The sequence below is a fragment of the Lampetra fluviatilis genome, chromosome 8 (genome assembly GCF_964198595.1).
Source record: "Lampetra fluviatilis chromosome 8, kcLamFluv1.1, whole genome shotgun sequence".
NCBI lineage: Eukaryota > Metazoa > Chordata > Hyperoartia > Petromyzontiformes > Petromyzontidae > Lampetra > Lampetra fluviatilis.
The window spans coordinates 11,925,863-11,940,626 of record NC_136282.1 but is presented as its reverse complement, the minus strand read 5'-3'; the positions used below and the strand labels follow the sequence as shown (position 1 = coordinate 11,940,626).

The following is a 14,764-nucleotide window of genomic DNA, read 5'->3' as shown; positions in this document are numbered from 1 at the left end:
GATGTACCATCGATTGAAGCGAACAATTGTTTAGCACAAGCATTCGACGGTGTACCAACGCTGCAGCACATTGATATGCGGCGGCGAATGTTTTTGCCATTGCCGTAATTTCCTGCTCCCTTGACGGAGGCTTAACTTGGGCTATCGACGGGGGTCTCACAAACAGGTTTCTCTCTCACGAACCACCCCACCCGTAGCCCCGACACCGCACCCACCGCCCCCCGTACGACACCGCGATGTCTAAGGGCACGGCGGCGATGGGAGTCGGGGGGGGGGGGGAGTTCAGGGATCATCGCTGCTGACCGTGACCCTTCCCACCCCCCTCCTTCTCCAGGATTCACCAAAATCAGCGGCGGGTACCTTTCGCTCCTCGCAGGACGAAGCCGAAGCCATCGTTGTCCTTCTTGTGCAGAACGACGGTCCGCTCCGGGAAGGGGCACTGGCTGCTGCAAGAGAGAGACTGCTGATGCGAGCTGGTCATGGCACTCCAATAGGGCCCCCCCCTTTACACATCCAGCCCTCGCTCGCTCGCACGCCGGCCGGTCGGCCGGCTATATTAGCAGCGCGCGTGCTGTGACGCGGTGGAACGACGCGTCCTGTCGCTACCGCCGCCGCCGCCGCCGCCACCACCACTGCGCGTCGGCTCGGCGGGGGGTGGATGGGTGGTGTGGGTGGGGTGGGGGGCGACACCTCCGGCCCCCTTCAGCGAGACGCCGGCGTGCGACCGTCGAGCCGGTGACCGAGCCCAGCCGGGAGGCCCCCCACAAAGAGCAGCGGCCACGCTTCGATGCCGACGCGAGCCGGCTGCCCGGCGCCTTCGACGCAGCGCGCGCTCAACGAGCCTCGCACGAGCCGGCACACCGGGCCACTGCGGTGGTGGTGCCGCTCAAATGACATTGTGTTTGCACGCTGCCCCCCCCTCTCCTCTCCAACGCCCGTCCCTGGCTCCGCCGCTCTCTCTCTCTCTCAGTCTCTCTCTCGCTCTCAACGCTCTTCCTTTTTCTCCCTTCCTCGTTCCCCGCTCTCACTACGGCGACGACGACGCGGCAGCAGCAGCAGCAGCAGCCGCCGCGGTGGCGCGAATGACAAAGCGGGAGGATGCTCGCCGCCGCTGCCGCCGCCGCCACCTCCGCCCGCCAGCCGCGCCGATCGGCATCACGGTGTCGACGACGGACGCTTGGAGCGAGCGAGAGGGGGGGGGAGCGAGCGAGCGAGAGGACGCGGAGCTTGGCGTTACATTGTGCAGCGTGACCAAGGAAGCTCGCCGCTACAGCTCAAGCCTGGCTCTGATGAAGGCTGCAGGCAGCGAAAAGCAGAGTGGGGTGGGGGGAGTGGTGGGAGAGTGAGGGAGAGGGAGACAGCAAATGTGAGTGAGAAAGCAAAGATTGGAAAAGAGAGGAGGGAGGGGGGGGAGGCAGCGAGGGGGTAAGGATGGGGTGCGGTGGGATGCTGGATGGGGGTGCGAGCATGAGCATTTGAGAAGGAGCGGGGGTGGCGGGGGAGGGGCGGACGGAGGTTGCCAGGGAGAGGTTTGGAAGCGAGGAAAAGATGTCACCGTGCAGCTGCAGTGCTGGCACGCGGAGGTGGTACGGAGCCTGCCGTACACAGGTGGACCCGGGGCACTGCAGTGAATTCACTGCTAGCGCTTACCCACCGCGCCGCTTGGCCACGCCGCGGTTACGCGGGAGAAATGTTTCAATCGCGGGATTATCTATGTTTTTTTTTTTTTGCCGGGCAGCTGGATAGCAATTTCAAAATTACCCGGCAACGAAACTGAACAGGCATTAGCTTCGTGCCAAATGGCACACGTCGCACAATAACGACCCCAAAACTTTTGTGGTGAGCCCAACCCTCGGAGGAGAGAAGCTGATTACTCGAAGGATTCTCACTTCTCACCTGGTTAGGTCAATGGTCGATTGCGAGTGGCGTTTTTCTCCTAAATGTGTCCATGCAGAACGAAGTATGAAAACAATCCTTGCTTAAGCAATTCAGTTACTCACAAATGTCTTCAAATTCTTACACTAAATATCAACGAAAGATGAGGCTTTTCGTAGCACCATCGTCAGCGAGCAATATGCCGGATCATGTCCGTCTGGAGGCCCGGCCCCTCTCTATACTTGTGCTTTTTTTCTCCGACAAGAGATATAATCCACGCTGATTTATTTAGTTTGTGTTTGCTTCATTGCTGTGCTTTATTATTTTTCGTTATGTCTTATTTGCCATGCTTAGTGACCCATGTCACTCTTGCAAACTAGACGTCTATCCTGGTCTCTTGAAATTTCGCCACGTTTAACAAAAGAAACCCGAAATATCTGGGACTATTTCAGCGGCACGAAGCCCTGCGTGTCTATTGGACATCTCCATGCATCGGACTGTCTTGCACAGCAGATTTTGTGGGGGCTGCATGAGGCACAAGGTAGTGGGGTGACGAGGTAGCGGGGTGGTGGGTACAGCGAAGGGAGAGGTGAGGTGAAGCGAGGGGTCCATGTGAAGGGAGCGATCCAAGGTAAAGGGAGGGGTCCATGTGAAGGGAGGGTGCAGGTGGACATGGGAGAGGTGGGGGGGGACACAACACAAAAAGGTGAACTGGTCAAAAATTCTGTAGAGGCAACACCAAAGTTGGCCAATGATTGAGAATGTACCGACACTCGGTAAAAATAACAATGCTATTTTGACCATACCTGCAATTCTGTGAACTACAAGCAGTGGCTATGGTTTAAAGATAAATAAACAAAAGCGATTGCGAGCTGATTTGCCGACGATTGTTGAAATGGTCGACGAAGGAATGCTCGGACAATGATGGCGACAATTGTCGCTCTCGCCTACTTGCATCAAGCCAGCCCCCTAAATGTGGGGGGCTCGATGGCATCGTAAATGCCACGGTGATGTAACGATGCGCCACAACGACATCGTCACGATGTCAAAACAAGCAGTTTACATGCTCATGAAAACCGTGCACGCCACTAAAGTGTTGTTCTCCGGCTGCGTGACAGTAACAAAAACACACGAGCTGTTAACCCGAAGATTACGCACAAACTACCCCTGGATGTGCCCGATCCCGTCGTAGCTAAGCAAGGTTCGGCCTAGTTAGCGCGTGGACGGGGAGACTACATGGGAATACGACCCGTAGACTAGGGCTCGGGTTTTGAGGTCGGCACGAGAAGGCTGCACAGCAGTGGATTGTTGAACAGATCTGGGTGGTGCTTTCATGTTGCCCGCTCACATGTACGTGGGCTTTCTCTGGACACTCTGGTTTCCTCGAACTCGAAGCCAAACACTCATTGACATTGAATTAGCCAGAACGTAACCATTGCAGGACCCCTCGTGAAAAAAAAAAATGTCTCGACTCAGTAGAGAAGCTTTCCTGGATAAATAAAGGGCATTGTCGTAATCCGAGCAAGAGCGTGTCGACATTCTCAAGTCTAGTGAGTTGATGGTCACAGCAAGGTTCCCAGCAGTTGCACAACAATCCCCGTGTTCAATTTCGTTCCGCCCCTAATTTGGCGAAATTCCATGTCTGAGATTTAAAATGGCTGCCAAGGTGACGAAGCACATTCCCGCATGCAGAGCGAGTGGGAAGGGCTGCCCTCTTACTCTGCCCGTGGACCAGGCAGGTCGCTCGAAGCAGGGAACTCAGAGGTAGCTCCGTGAGATCCACTTCTCCGGAGACGCTCTCCAACACGAAAAGCTGCCACTGCTCTGCGATCGGGCACTCTGTCTCGTGACGTGCGACGCCGATTGCGCAATCGAGATGCAATTGAGAGGGAAAAAAACGACAAGAACAAGAGAGAACAACCAAAATACAACGAGCGTGTCGACCAGGGGAGGCTGGAGATTGACAAAATGTCATCGTGGAAGTGGCCCTGGTAGCCACGTGCCGAACGGCAACGCCGGGCACTCGCTATGCTACGATAACCACTGAATCATCGCCGTTGCACTATCTCCCCTGACTGTAAGTCTTCTTTATGGCGCGTCCTGCAGAGGTTGTTAGTTTTTATTTACTTTTTTTTCATTTCTCTAGCCGCTTTATGCACCTCTCGCTCAACATCCGTGTCAGCGCCTCGCCCCCCCCCCGTGCTGTTGCTGACAGCCTGTCCCAACAGGCTCCCTCGTCAGCTACATTGAAATTAATCGCCGATTTCATTATTCTGTTCTCATTATTTTGCCTCTTTCCAATTTTTATTACAATCGTGCTATTGGTGATATGTCGCCGGATTGAGTGACCATCTGGGTCTCTTACAGAGCAGTTTGTATCGCCCCACGGTGAGAAAATGGCCCACAGAAGGAGTGATCAGTGAACTACTTCTGACCTTCATAAATTCACTCCTTATGGAGTGCGTGCTTTCTCACACAATCCTATTGTGGTGAAATGTTTTGTTTGTGTGGTAAAACTTTGACATTTTTCAACTCTCTGAGCTCTGGAATTTTGCTAATTTTAGTATAGAGAAAACGAACTGAATATGATCGGCTTTAATTGTAGCTAATTTGTGTTCCAGGATGAGATCATCAACTCGCTATACTTGAGAGCCTCTGCTTGATGATGTATGACTAACCGGATTCAAACTCATCATCTCCGTGGTGCCGGATCATTGCCCCTTGACCCTTGTAACCACCCAGCTTCTCCGAGTCTCTTAAGACTCATTCTCAGAATGGTTTCTGTTTGGGATAATTTTCCCGATTCCGTATCTGTGTAAATGGAGAGTAGCCGGAGCACCTGCAAGAACATCCCAAGCACACACACAAGGACAGCACTAATATCCTGCACTGATGAAGTCAGACAATAGCAAATTTGCTGTACTGCCCTCCTGCAAACACCACTACATTCATGGTAGGTCGGTTTGTCCATAACCTGCCGGTCCCCGCGCATGCGTGATGCACTCACCCCATCTTCAAGTCACCGAATTATTGGAAGCGCCACCACACCTCGTCAATATTTAAGGATTATAAAATGGGAAACGGCGCTTGCAACCACCACCGTCTGCCACTTGGGGAGATGGTGGTTGTTGTTGTTGTTGTCGTTATTTCCATCATCACCACGTGATCAAGGCCTGTCCGGGAAATATTTACCAACCATCGAGTGAAGTCAGAGGGTGTAACCTCCAGTCACATGCGAAATTAATTTAATTTTCATGGTAATAAGCATTTGGATGAACAATCTTGGCCCAGATGGGAGGAGCGGAGGCATTTCATTAGAGGCAAAATTATGCTTCCGCAATTCATCTTTTCCTCGTGACACTAACGAGGCTGCACCCGCCGTAGCTGCTGTGGCCTGACGCGATCGCAAACTTTGTTATCGACGGATTGCGTGACGATTGAATTCACGTGAAAGAAACTGACGACGACTGAAAAAAAAACGAAGTAAAGAAGAGAGAGAAAAAACGACTATCACAAGGGCACTTTAGGGTTGTTCTTTAACACGAGCATTGAGTAAAGTAAAAAAAATAAAAGTTTTTTTTCATTTACCAGATAAGGTCCACTGAGCAATATAGCTCCTTTCCAGCTGGCCACAAATGATAGCGAAGTGGCTTATCATCACGTGGGCATGTATAGCATCCAGATACTCTGAACGCGTGTTTCTAAATTGGAGGGAAAAAACCAGAGGACCCGGTGAAAAATCCATGCAACCACAGGTAGAGAGACATGCAAACTCAAAATATCCAGGCATCAGGGTTGAGATCGAACCCACGATCTCCTGTGCACCAGGTGAGGTAGTTAACGTTTCGGCGAGTGTGCCTGTACAAATTTGTGGACTGAAATTTAACCTAAAAAAGCACAAAGACCCTCCGATACATTGTGAGAAGGTGCGTGGAATAAACGCACGCCCAGTTTGAGACTTCACCGAAATAATGAACCTGCTAAATAAATAAACACACCCTGACCGACCTTAATCTGAAAATGGCACGGTAAAGTTTAAAGAAGAATAGTTCTTTTTTAAATTATCCTCAATCGGATTACCCCGGATAGAGAACGTCTAATAAATAAATGAGGCAGTGGGAGTTATTTTAATGATTCCGCTTTTTAATAAGGATACATATTAATGGCGTGTGGGGTGGTGGTGGGGTTTGTGGTGGAGGGAGGGAGGGAGGGATGGATGGAGGTCGTGGAGGGAGGGAGGGAGAGTGCCGTGGGTGTGTGGCGGAGGGAGAGCGGGAGAGATGCACGCAGTGTGCCTGCTGCAGGCGCAGCTGTGAGTGGAAGCAGCGGCTGACGGCGGCTGACGGCGTGGTGCAGAGTAATGACGTGACCGTGCGGCCCCCATAACGTGCATGAATAAGCAATCACGAGAACCGTTTCACTCCAGTGCCTGCAAAATGCTCGGGTGTCCTTCCGTCTCATTCGCGGAGAAAACAAACGCCTTGTTACTCGTCCCCGATTCCCTCTCTATCTTTCCCGCTTTCCCGTGAGCTCCCAATAAAAAAAAGACACAACGCGAAAAATTGCCGCTGGATTTCAAATATTTCTTTCTCGCGGATTCTCGAGAGCGCCGCGTGTCCCGCGCTGTGGGCCCGCTGAGCTGCGCTCGATTCCATGGCGAACGTTTGAATCGGCGCCCTGGAGTAAACTTCCTTCCACCCACCTGTACCGTCCACCGTGGGAGGTGAAGTATGGTCAAACAACTCCCACGGTCGACGTGGCCTTAATCCAGCAGTGGATTGGCAAAGGGCTGCGAAGGTTGTTCTATTTTTTTTATTCTGGATATTTTTTTTTAAAACAATACTATCGCCATTTCATTTCAATACAAAAAAGACGCTATTTTAATCGACATTTTTTAATATTTATGTGCCCGAGGAATATTTGTGGGCGTTTATTGGTGTCATCTTTGTCAGCTCTAAGGCCGCTATGCTCTCTGAGTCAATGCTCTCTGCTGGGCCGCGCTGATTTCTGGCCTGTCTTCAAAAGTGGCTCCTTGCCAGTCAACCGAGAGCAGCTATAACCTGACGGCGCTGTAAGCTCTCACTTACAGGCGCTCTTAAAAAGATGCCTGCGTGAATAATCATTCAATATGCTACAATTCAATTAATCGGTGTGGCCGAGATGATTTGTATAAGGATGTGCAGCCCCTCTGTAACTCTGATGCTGGATGAGAGCTGGTCACAAGATCACCCCATCTGGGATGTGAAAGCACAGAAGTACAGTACAGCAATTAACTTATCTGTGCTGTTCTGTGCTGCCCACAATTAGCCCCACATCCTATAACACCTGCTATTCATGGCGGTCGCCAATGCAGCCACTACCCTTGCTCAACCCCTGCTGAGCATCTGAACTGTGACGAGATTGGGCGCTCTCCGAGTGATTCGGTCAAAAAAATGACGATACACCTGTAAAAATATCAAATCATGAGCATTATACAAGGAGCGTCTTATATTTTGTGCGCGCGTGCTCTAAAAGAAACACGAAGCATGGCTTTGGTTCATCCTTCCGCGGCTCCACCCGATGCCAGCCTCCTCAGAAGAGCACAAGATCAGCAGAGTTGGAACCCATTTCCATTCCAAAGCCAGGAAGGAGCTCAAATCGCTGCCTCTGACGCAAACCCAATCCGATGACGACTTTCTCACCGCACCCCCTGCCCCGCTGGCGGATTTAAATACACGTACACATTGTCCTTTTGTTGTTGTATTCCTCCACGCTCCCTCCCTCCCTCCTTCCCCTTTGCCCGCGCGTCCCGCGCGCTATTTATGGGCGATCGTGCGTGCACCGCGTGGCTAAATACGGCACAAGATCTCCGTGGGTGGCGATTAACGGATGCGCTTCCTGTGGCTATCGCGGGCACCAGAGGGGCGCGCGCTGTCTTGGCCTGAACAGGGGCCCGCGGGCCGCCGCCGCGTGTCGCGCCGCGCGACGCCCCTTCGTCGCCGTGCCGCAATTATAATTCCGTTCGTTTGTCGCGGAGAACTTTTCCAAACTAATCGCGGTGGCCTCGTGGCCATTATTCATTTGAGCGCCGATTGCCCGGGGCTACGACGCCGGCAACTGAGAGCAGGAGCGGACGATTAGAATTCGCTTCTTGAAAATCGGTACAGGTCATACAGGATCTGTAACGATGATTACAGCAAGCGTGCTGTGACGGTTCCACCTGAAGATGGAAGCTTGTGTTGCCTTCGAAACGTCGTGATTTTTTATTTTATTTTTATTTTACTTTTATTCATTTAGATTTTTTACCTACGTGACTTTACCGAAAAAACCTAAGAAAATGGTCATACAGGAACCTGGGGGGGAGGGGGAGGTGATTGAGAGGGAGTTGCAAAGCTGGCAAAAAGGGAGCACTATCAAAGTGCACAAGGTTACAGGAACCCAATTGTTACCTTTGACAATGATAATTCGTCTAATTATTAATAAAGGGACATGGGAAAAAGATGTCATGGAAGGGAATACCAAATCCAGCATCAGACAGCTCTGACGATACGACAACAAATCCCGAGTAAACGTGAAACCACATGTTAACATTGACCCAACGTTGCATGCTTACTCGGTAAATAACTAACAGAGTTGTTGAATGGATTCAGGTTACAAGACACTGGGGAAAAGTAGTGACGGGAGAAAGTTCCAAAGTCTAAGCGTGCAAGGAAAGTTGAGGACAAGTCCGAATTGGAATCTTTATTTTTTCCTGGAGAAATCCGATGAGCTATGAAGCTCTTGTTGACAGATGCCCAGTAGGGGCGGATCAAAAGTTATGCTCTGGGCTACAACAGCATAGTATTCTCGGCTTCTCAGAAATTCACACCTTTTTCCCACACCCCAGGTTGCACGAAGTCAACGGTTCGATTCCTGGTAACGTATGCAGCGTTTAACCAAAGCACAAAACTCGGCACATTCACCAACGGCGCTGCCTTATGTGCTGTGAAGGGGAGGGAGGGAAGGGAGCCTTGCCCGAAACGTCACCTATTACAACACCTTAATGTGACCGCTTCACACAAGCATGCCTTCTGCTCTCAATTCGTGTACATTGAAGGCTCCCATTTTATGATTTGAGAATGTGAGCTCTTGCCTGTGGTACGGTCCAAATAACTTGAGAGGGATCCACAAATGAATAGTAAAAATGTAACAACAAAAAAACAGCGGTCCCCCGTGTAGGCATGGCACTGCCCTGCGTAATAAATAAATAATCAAACAAACAAATTGAGCGGTGAATTGAATTTCTGCCAAGTGCTCTACAGTGAATCTCCCATTGGGTGGCGGAGTGCACGCAGTGAATTGCTCCACCGCCGTCATCATCATTAACGCCGCCTTTTAAATCAACAATACAGAACATGCAATAAGCTAACCCATTAAGTACGTAAAGATTCATTGATTAAAATCGAGTCTTACGCTTCACGGTACGAGCCATCGGAATCTTGCGTATCAGAAAAGACATTATTTACAATTTAAGCTCGTTATAGCATTTGACAATGTATGTTCAACCTAATGGAACCAACTAGACAGAATATATTACAGAGACAATACAAATTAACTAAACAAACACATCTTCAAGCATAATCCTGCATCGTGACAATTCAAAGAATGACAGGAAGGGAAAAACCATTAAACGCCATTGCTTCCTATCCAGCTCAAATTCGTGAGGTTCTACCATAGGCATTCCGACGAAGCTACGACACTGCTGACGATCACCCACAGTAGTTCCACCATCCGGGTGGAGCGATGGCGCAGTTGCACATCAGTGGCAAGTAATATCCGAACCAATTTTGGGCCAACCTCTCCTTCACCAACCCGCACGAAGCACCAGTGTTGGTAGCAGTACAGTCGGTCAAACAACCATCAAGACCGACACAGCATGGATAAGGGGTCTGACAATCCAGTGCTTGTATTGACGAACGGCTGTAAATAATAATCGTAGTTTCACGCTTGTGAGATTGTTCAATAGTCATTGAGATGGATTCACACAACAGCAGTGCCGATTTGCACCCCCCCCCCCCCACACACAGTATGTCCATGGGCACAGCCCTGCTCAGAGCCCCCCAGTATTCATCTTCAAACAACCTGGAGGCTAATCCAACGCTGGTGGGGGGGGGGCATGAGAGTGGCGAGAGAACAAATCAGAGTCCAGGAAGAAAATGGCCAAATTTATTATGGAGCTTTCGACAAACGCAAACGCAAAAAAACGCACAAACATCTACTACTACGATATATTTATTTTACCAGGTAAGGCACACTGAGTTATATTGCTCTTTTTCAGAAGCGACATGGCTATCACAAACAATAGCTCGACGAAGTGGCTTATCGCATGCAAATTTATCGCAGCCAAAGACTCTAAACGCATGCTTCTAATCGTGGAGGGGAAAAACCGGAGGAGCCGGAGAAAAATCCACACAACCATGTGGAGAACACGCAAACTCAAAATATACAGGCATCAGGGTCGTGATCAAACCATTGACCACCCGCATACTGGGCGAGGTAGTTAACATCTCGCCACCGCGGCGGCTATGCAAATTTTCATTCGCGTATGCTCAGCCGTTGGGGATTATCAAGCGCAGGGAAGACTTACGCAACAACTAGCCTGCTCTTGACTCAGCAAAAAAAGCTGTCGCTGCAGCCAAGAGATGAAACGAGATGAGGGGGGGGTAGTGAGGGGTTGTCTGGCTTCGGACTTTATTTTCTTTGGGGGCCTTTCCCGCCTCGCTGTTGGTGCCTCTTGCTATGCAGATCAGTGCCGTGCTGAATCGGGCCGGGGCCCTCAATCTTCATCCCGGTCACTAACTCCACGAATGGTAGACAAAAGACAAAGGTAGCTAGCCGTATAGTCTGTTGGGGCAAATTCGTTTAGCGAGCACCTATTAAGGCCAGCATGGCGCACAAGGCGGTTTGTGTGGTCGGCACGGCTGCCATTGTCTTCTTAGTGCTGATGTATACACATCACACCTGATACTTATTTAAGGCTGAGTAGACCTAGAGGAGACCAGGACCAGGTCAGATTTTGATGTTGATGGTGGCCGTTTGTGGGAATCGAACTCGGGTTTTTTGTGTTTGTAACACATTGCGCTAACCAAGACACTCATGCTCCGTCCCCCTGCATCGGCGGTGCCTGAATCATAATCCTGACCATTAACTCCATGGGCAGGAGCAGCACACGCGCACGCACATGCACGCGTGTGCGTGTGTGTGTGTGGGCAAACTCTTGGGGGGAGCGGTAGTTGCGTGGTTTAGCGCACTTTACAGCATTGGTGATGAATATCTGAACGAGTCCTGGGCCTCCCCTAGGTTGACTGAGCCTTAAATAGGTAACCTAACCGAGTTCGGTGTTTAATCACCAGAAATGGGGAGACAATGACGACTGGGCGTGGTGCTGGCAACACACCCCCTCGCGTCCCATGCCGGCGTTCATAGGCGCCCTCTGGCAGCACTTGCCCCAAGAGTCTGTTAAAGGCTACAGGGGGGATCTTTGTCTTTTTTTAATCTTTGTGCAAACTCCCCTTGAGTGCCCAGCTCTCCCCACAACAACAAACCACGACCGGTGATAATTGGTGATCGTTATCCCTCCCACGTTAGAGAACCGTTGCCACTCAGCTCCACGGATTTCACTTTTATACGCGCTTTAATACGTTACTAATAACGATGAGGTACACGGAGGAGTTCATTAGTGCGGGGGCATCCTCTCACCCAACGCGTATTTTACACGAACAAAATTCCGCGCGAGAATACATTTGTTTACAGGCGAGCAGGTCAAACAGTGCATCAAAGAGGAAGGAAATACCTTCACCACCACTGACATTAACATCCACCGCCTTACGCAATGAAAATTATAAAAACGCAAAACGTTTTCACGGTGTTGGTGGCTCTTTTCTCTGCTCCTACTACACATACTGCCACCCTGCTCTAAGTCTGTAAGTTATCAGGGCGGTGTTTTCTTATCATGCCAGGGGCTGCTATCAATGCCACTCCCAACACACTCCCTGACGCTTTATTCAAAAGTGTTTGCAGAGCACGTCGGCTGCCTCCGCTCGCCCAACTCGGGGAACACCACGAACCTTCACCAACATTTACGGGCGGGCCTCTCCATCAACCCACACACAAAGGTCACTCCCTAATCACAAACGCCGAAACCTCTACTCACCTGGACTTCCGAAGCCCGTCAAACGAGCTGACCGTGTGGTGTTTCAGCAGTCGCTTGGTTCTGTCTTCTGCAAAGAAAAAAAAACACTTCAATTGAAAGACGAATCTGAGGATAACCTCCTTGCAAGTAAATAATAAATGGAAGCCGGGGGCACTGCCCCGGGGGAAAGGAAGGGAGCCCGTGTGCCACTGCCGATCGCGAGCCGGGTAATCGGGGCCACAGGCTGCACGAGAGTCTCTGGCCGTGATTTGCTGCACGTGTCTTACGCGTGGCAGCGGGCGCCGAGCAGACAAACGTTTCCGCGCGCGTGACAGTTCTCGAGAAGACAAACCTCTGCCCTCGTGGGAGACGCTCGATGGCGGGACATGCGACCGAATGCGCTCCTCGCGACCGGGCAGACTGCTTTGCGAGAAGCAGTCTGTAAAAACACCAAGTCCCCTCCCCCCCACCCCTTGCGTTTCATGCGAGCGCGAGCACGCATGCACGCACGTTTTCTCACCCCCACATCGGCTCCCGACGCACTTGGACATCCCCTCGGCCTCTTGCCGCTAGTCTCTCGTACTCCAGCCTCCAGCCCTGAGCCTCAAACTGCCACCTCTCCTGCCCACCCTCTCCCACCTTGGAGCCCCGTTTCCCTCGCCTCAACGATTGCAGGCGCACGATTTCGCGCGCTTGCCTGCACGCCCGCCGGCATTGTTGGCAGTGTTTGCAAACGCCGAATTAAAAGCGTGTTACGATAGCAGCTCTGCCGCCAGTCCCAGCAACCGTGCCCAGGAGAGAACGAAAGCTGCCAAATTGCAGGCAGTGGGAGGGGGGGAGATGAACAGAAAAGAATGGTTGCCCAGAACCAGAGTGGCATGGAGCCTGGACAGAAGAAAAAAAATGGAAATCGTCCAGAATTCACACGAAGCTGAAAAGTGTCTGCATGCCTGTTAACCCCTTATCAGTGCTGCCTGCCTTATTACAGACCAATTCAGACCTTTTTCGTCACCCCGTGCCTCTTCCACATCTCAAGGTTCATCCTACAAAGTCCCTTCACAAGGGAGATACACAAACAAAAATAAAAAAAATGTGCCCGTATTGAAACTGCCGTACGCCCATATGGACCTGAAAACTCAATTTCCCTGTACAAGAATACGGGCAAACCGTGTGGGTTGACAGGTACGTCTGCTGCACACCAGTGCTCTGGCTGAACGTTCATGAACTCGGCCAAGACACACTTGGGCAAAAGCGAGCTCTGTGCCGCCACTGACTGTTACTGGAGTGCCGTTTTTAATTTGCTTGTTGTGGAGTCAAGTGCAAGGAACAGGTTGGTTATACGAGGGCACAATTCAAAAGGACAGTTTTGGCGCGGCGTGCGAAACGTTGTTTGCTGCAACCCGCAGAAATGTTGGACCTACCGTAGCCACAAACAACAATGGACTTAACGGCAAGGCACGTTCCGTGTCCCCTAGAGTTTCACGTTGTGCCTTCCTGTGGCTCTGTCAATTGCTCAAAACTGGGAGTAGAGGTTGTGTTTTTTTTTTAAAGCTGTGTGTCTCACATAGCCACCAATAGGTGCACATAAAAGAATGACGTCAAATGTGGTTCTGCCCTGAATTTGTGCTTGTTAAATATTCATTTGACCGGCATGCGTCAAAACATTGCCCTCGCGTGCGAAAAGTGCTGCCCTCTACTTTGTGAACCAGAGGTCAACTTCAAGCAGCAATCTTGGAGGTATATCTGTGACATACACTTCCACGGGCCGTTCTCGAACACGAAGGGTTGCGCTGCTGTTCGAGAAATGCCAACGGGTGGTTCGTCTCGCGACACGCCGCCGCCAGCACAACCACGATAAAAAAAATTTGAGGAAATTATGACGACAACAACAGCAGCAGCAGGAGAGGTTGAGTCTCACCATGTACAGCTTGTGTTTGTCTCAGCTGCACCTCCCGCACGCAATGGCTCGGGAACCACCCTCGCCTGCCTTCAGAGATGCCCTCCCACATGCCCGCCTCCCCGACTGTAAGCACTGTCAGGGAAAGAGGGAAGCGCATGATAATCAACAATAATAATATAATAATAATTTCGCACATTTGGGGGTTCGCGACGCAAGGAACATGCAGTGTTTCATATTCCGTCTCTTCCAGTTGGGGGCGAAGTTGCCGTGCGGTTCAATTCCAATTAAGTAATTTTGTCATTTTTTTACAAGTTTGGCAACTTTTGACCGTGACACCTGCACAGACGGCGTCTTGGGATCTTTAACGTCCACTGCAAAGCAGGCGGTGTTCATTCACGGTTAATACACCTACAGCGTTAACCTGGATGGACGCTGGGTTGGAACCTCTGGAATTTTATCATTACTTTAAGACCGCGTTTTTGTGTTACGTTCGTTGTCCTTCCCCTGCACCTCCAATTAGCACGGTTGGCTACGTACGGTGTGAAAGAAGTTCAACATACATACATAAGAGGCAATAGCGCGACTGCTTGGGAAATATGACACCAACATTGCGAAACACAACCGGTCCACAATGTTTAGCACACCCCATGGCAGCTTTAACTTTACACAACTCATCGATTTGATGTTATAATTTGGGGCAGGATGGTGGAGCAATGGCTTAGCGTGCTTGCGCTATCAACCCAGTGGTCTGTTCACAATTCCCGGCCACCGCTAGCGTCAGTGGTCATATCTGAGCCGGTTCCTTCATCAACCCCCAATGACAAGTGGAGTGAAATATG

The 14,764-nt window shown here is 50.8% G+C and overlaps 1 protein-coding gene across 7 annotated transcripts in view; it reads right to left on the bottom strand.

The window, feature by feature from the left end:
- LOC144933883 (SH3 and multiple ankyrin repeat domains protein 2-like) overlaps positions 1-14,764 on the bottom strand; it is a 140,999-nt gene that overhangs the window by 65,751 nt on the left and 60,484 nt on the right. For 6 of the 7 annotated variants that reach the window (XM_078859158.1, XM_078859161.1, XM_078859160.1 and 3 more), the window contains 3 exons: positions 13,944-14,057; positions 12,047-12,113; positions 361-446 (listed from right to left, as the gene is read on the bottom strand). In XM_078859158.1, the coding sequence (XP_078715284.1) occupies positions 361-446; positions 12,047-12,113; positions 13,944-14,057 (267 nt within the window). The remainder of the gene's footprint in view (positions 1-360; positions 447-12,046; positions 12,114-13,943; positions 14,058-14,764) is intronic. The other variant, XM_078859159.1, reaches the window with a different exon arrangement.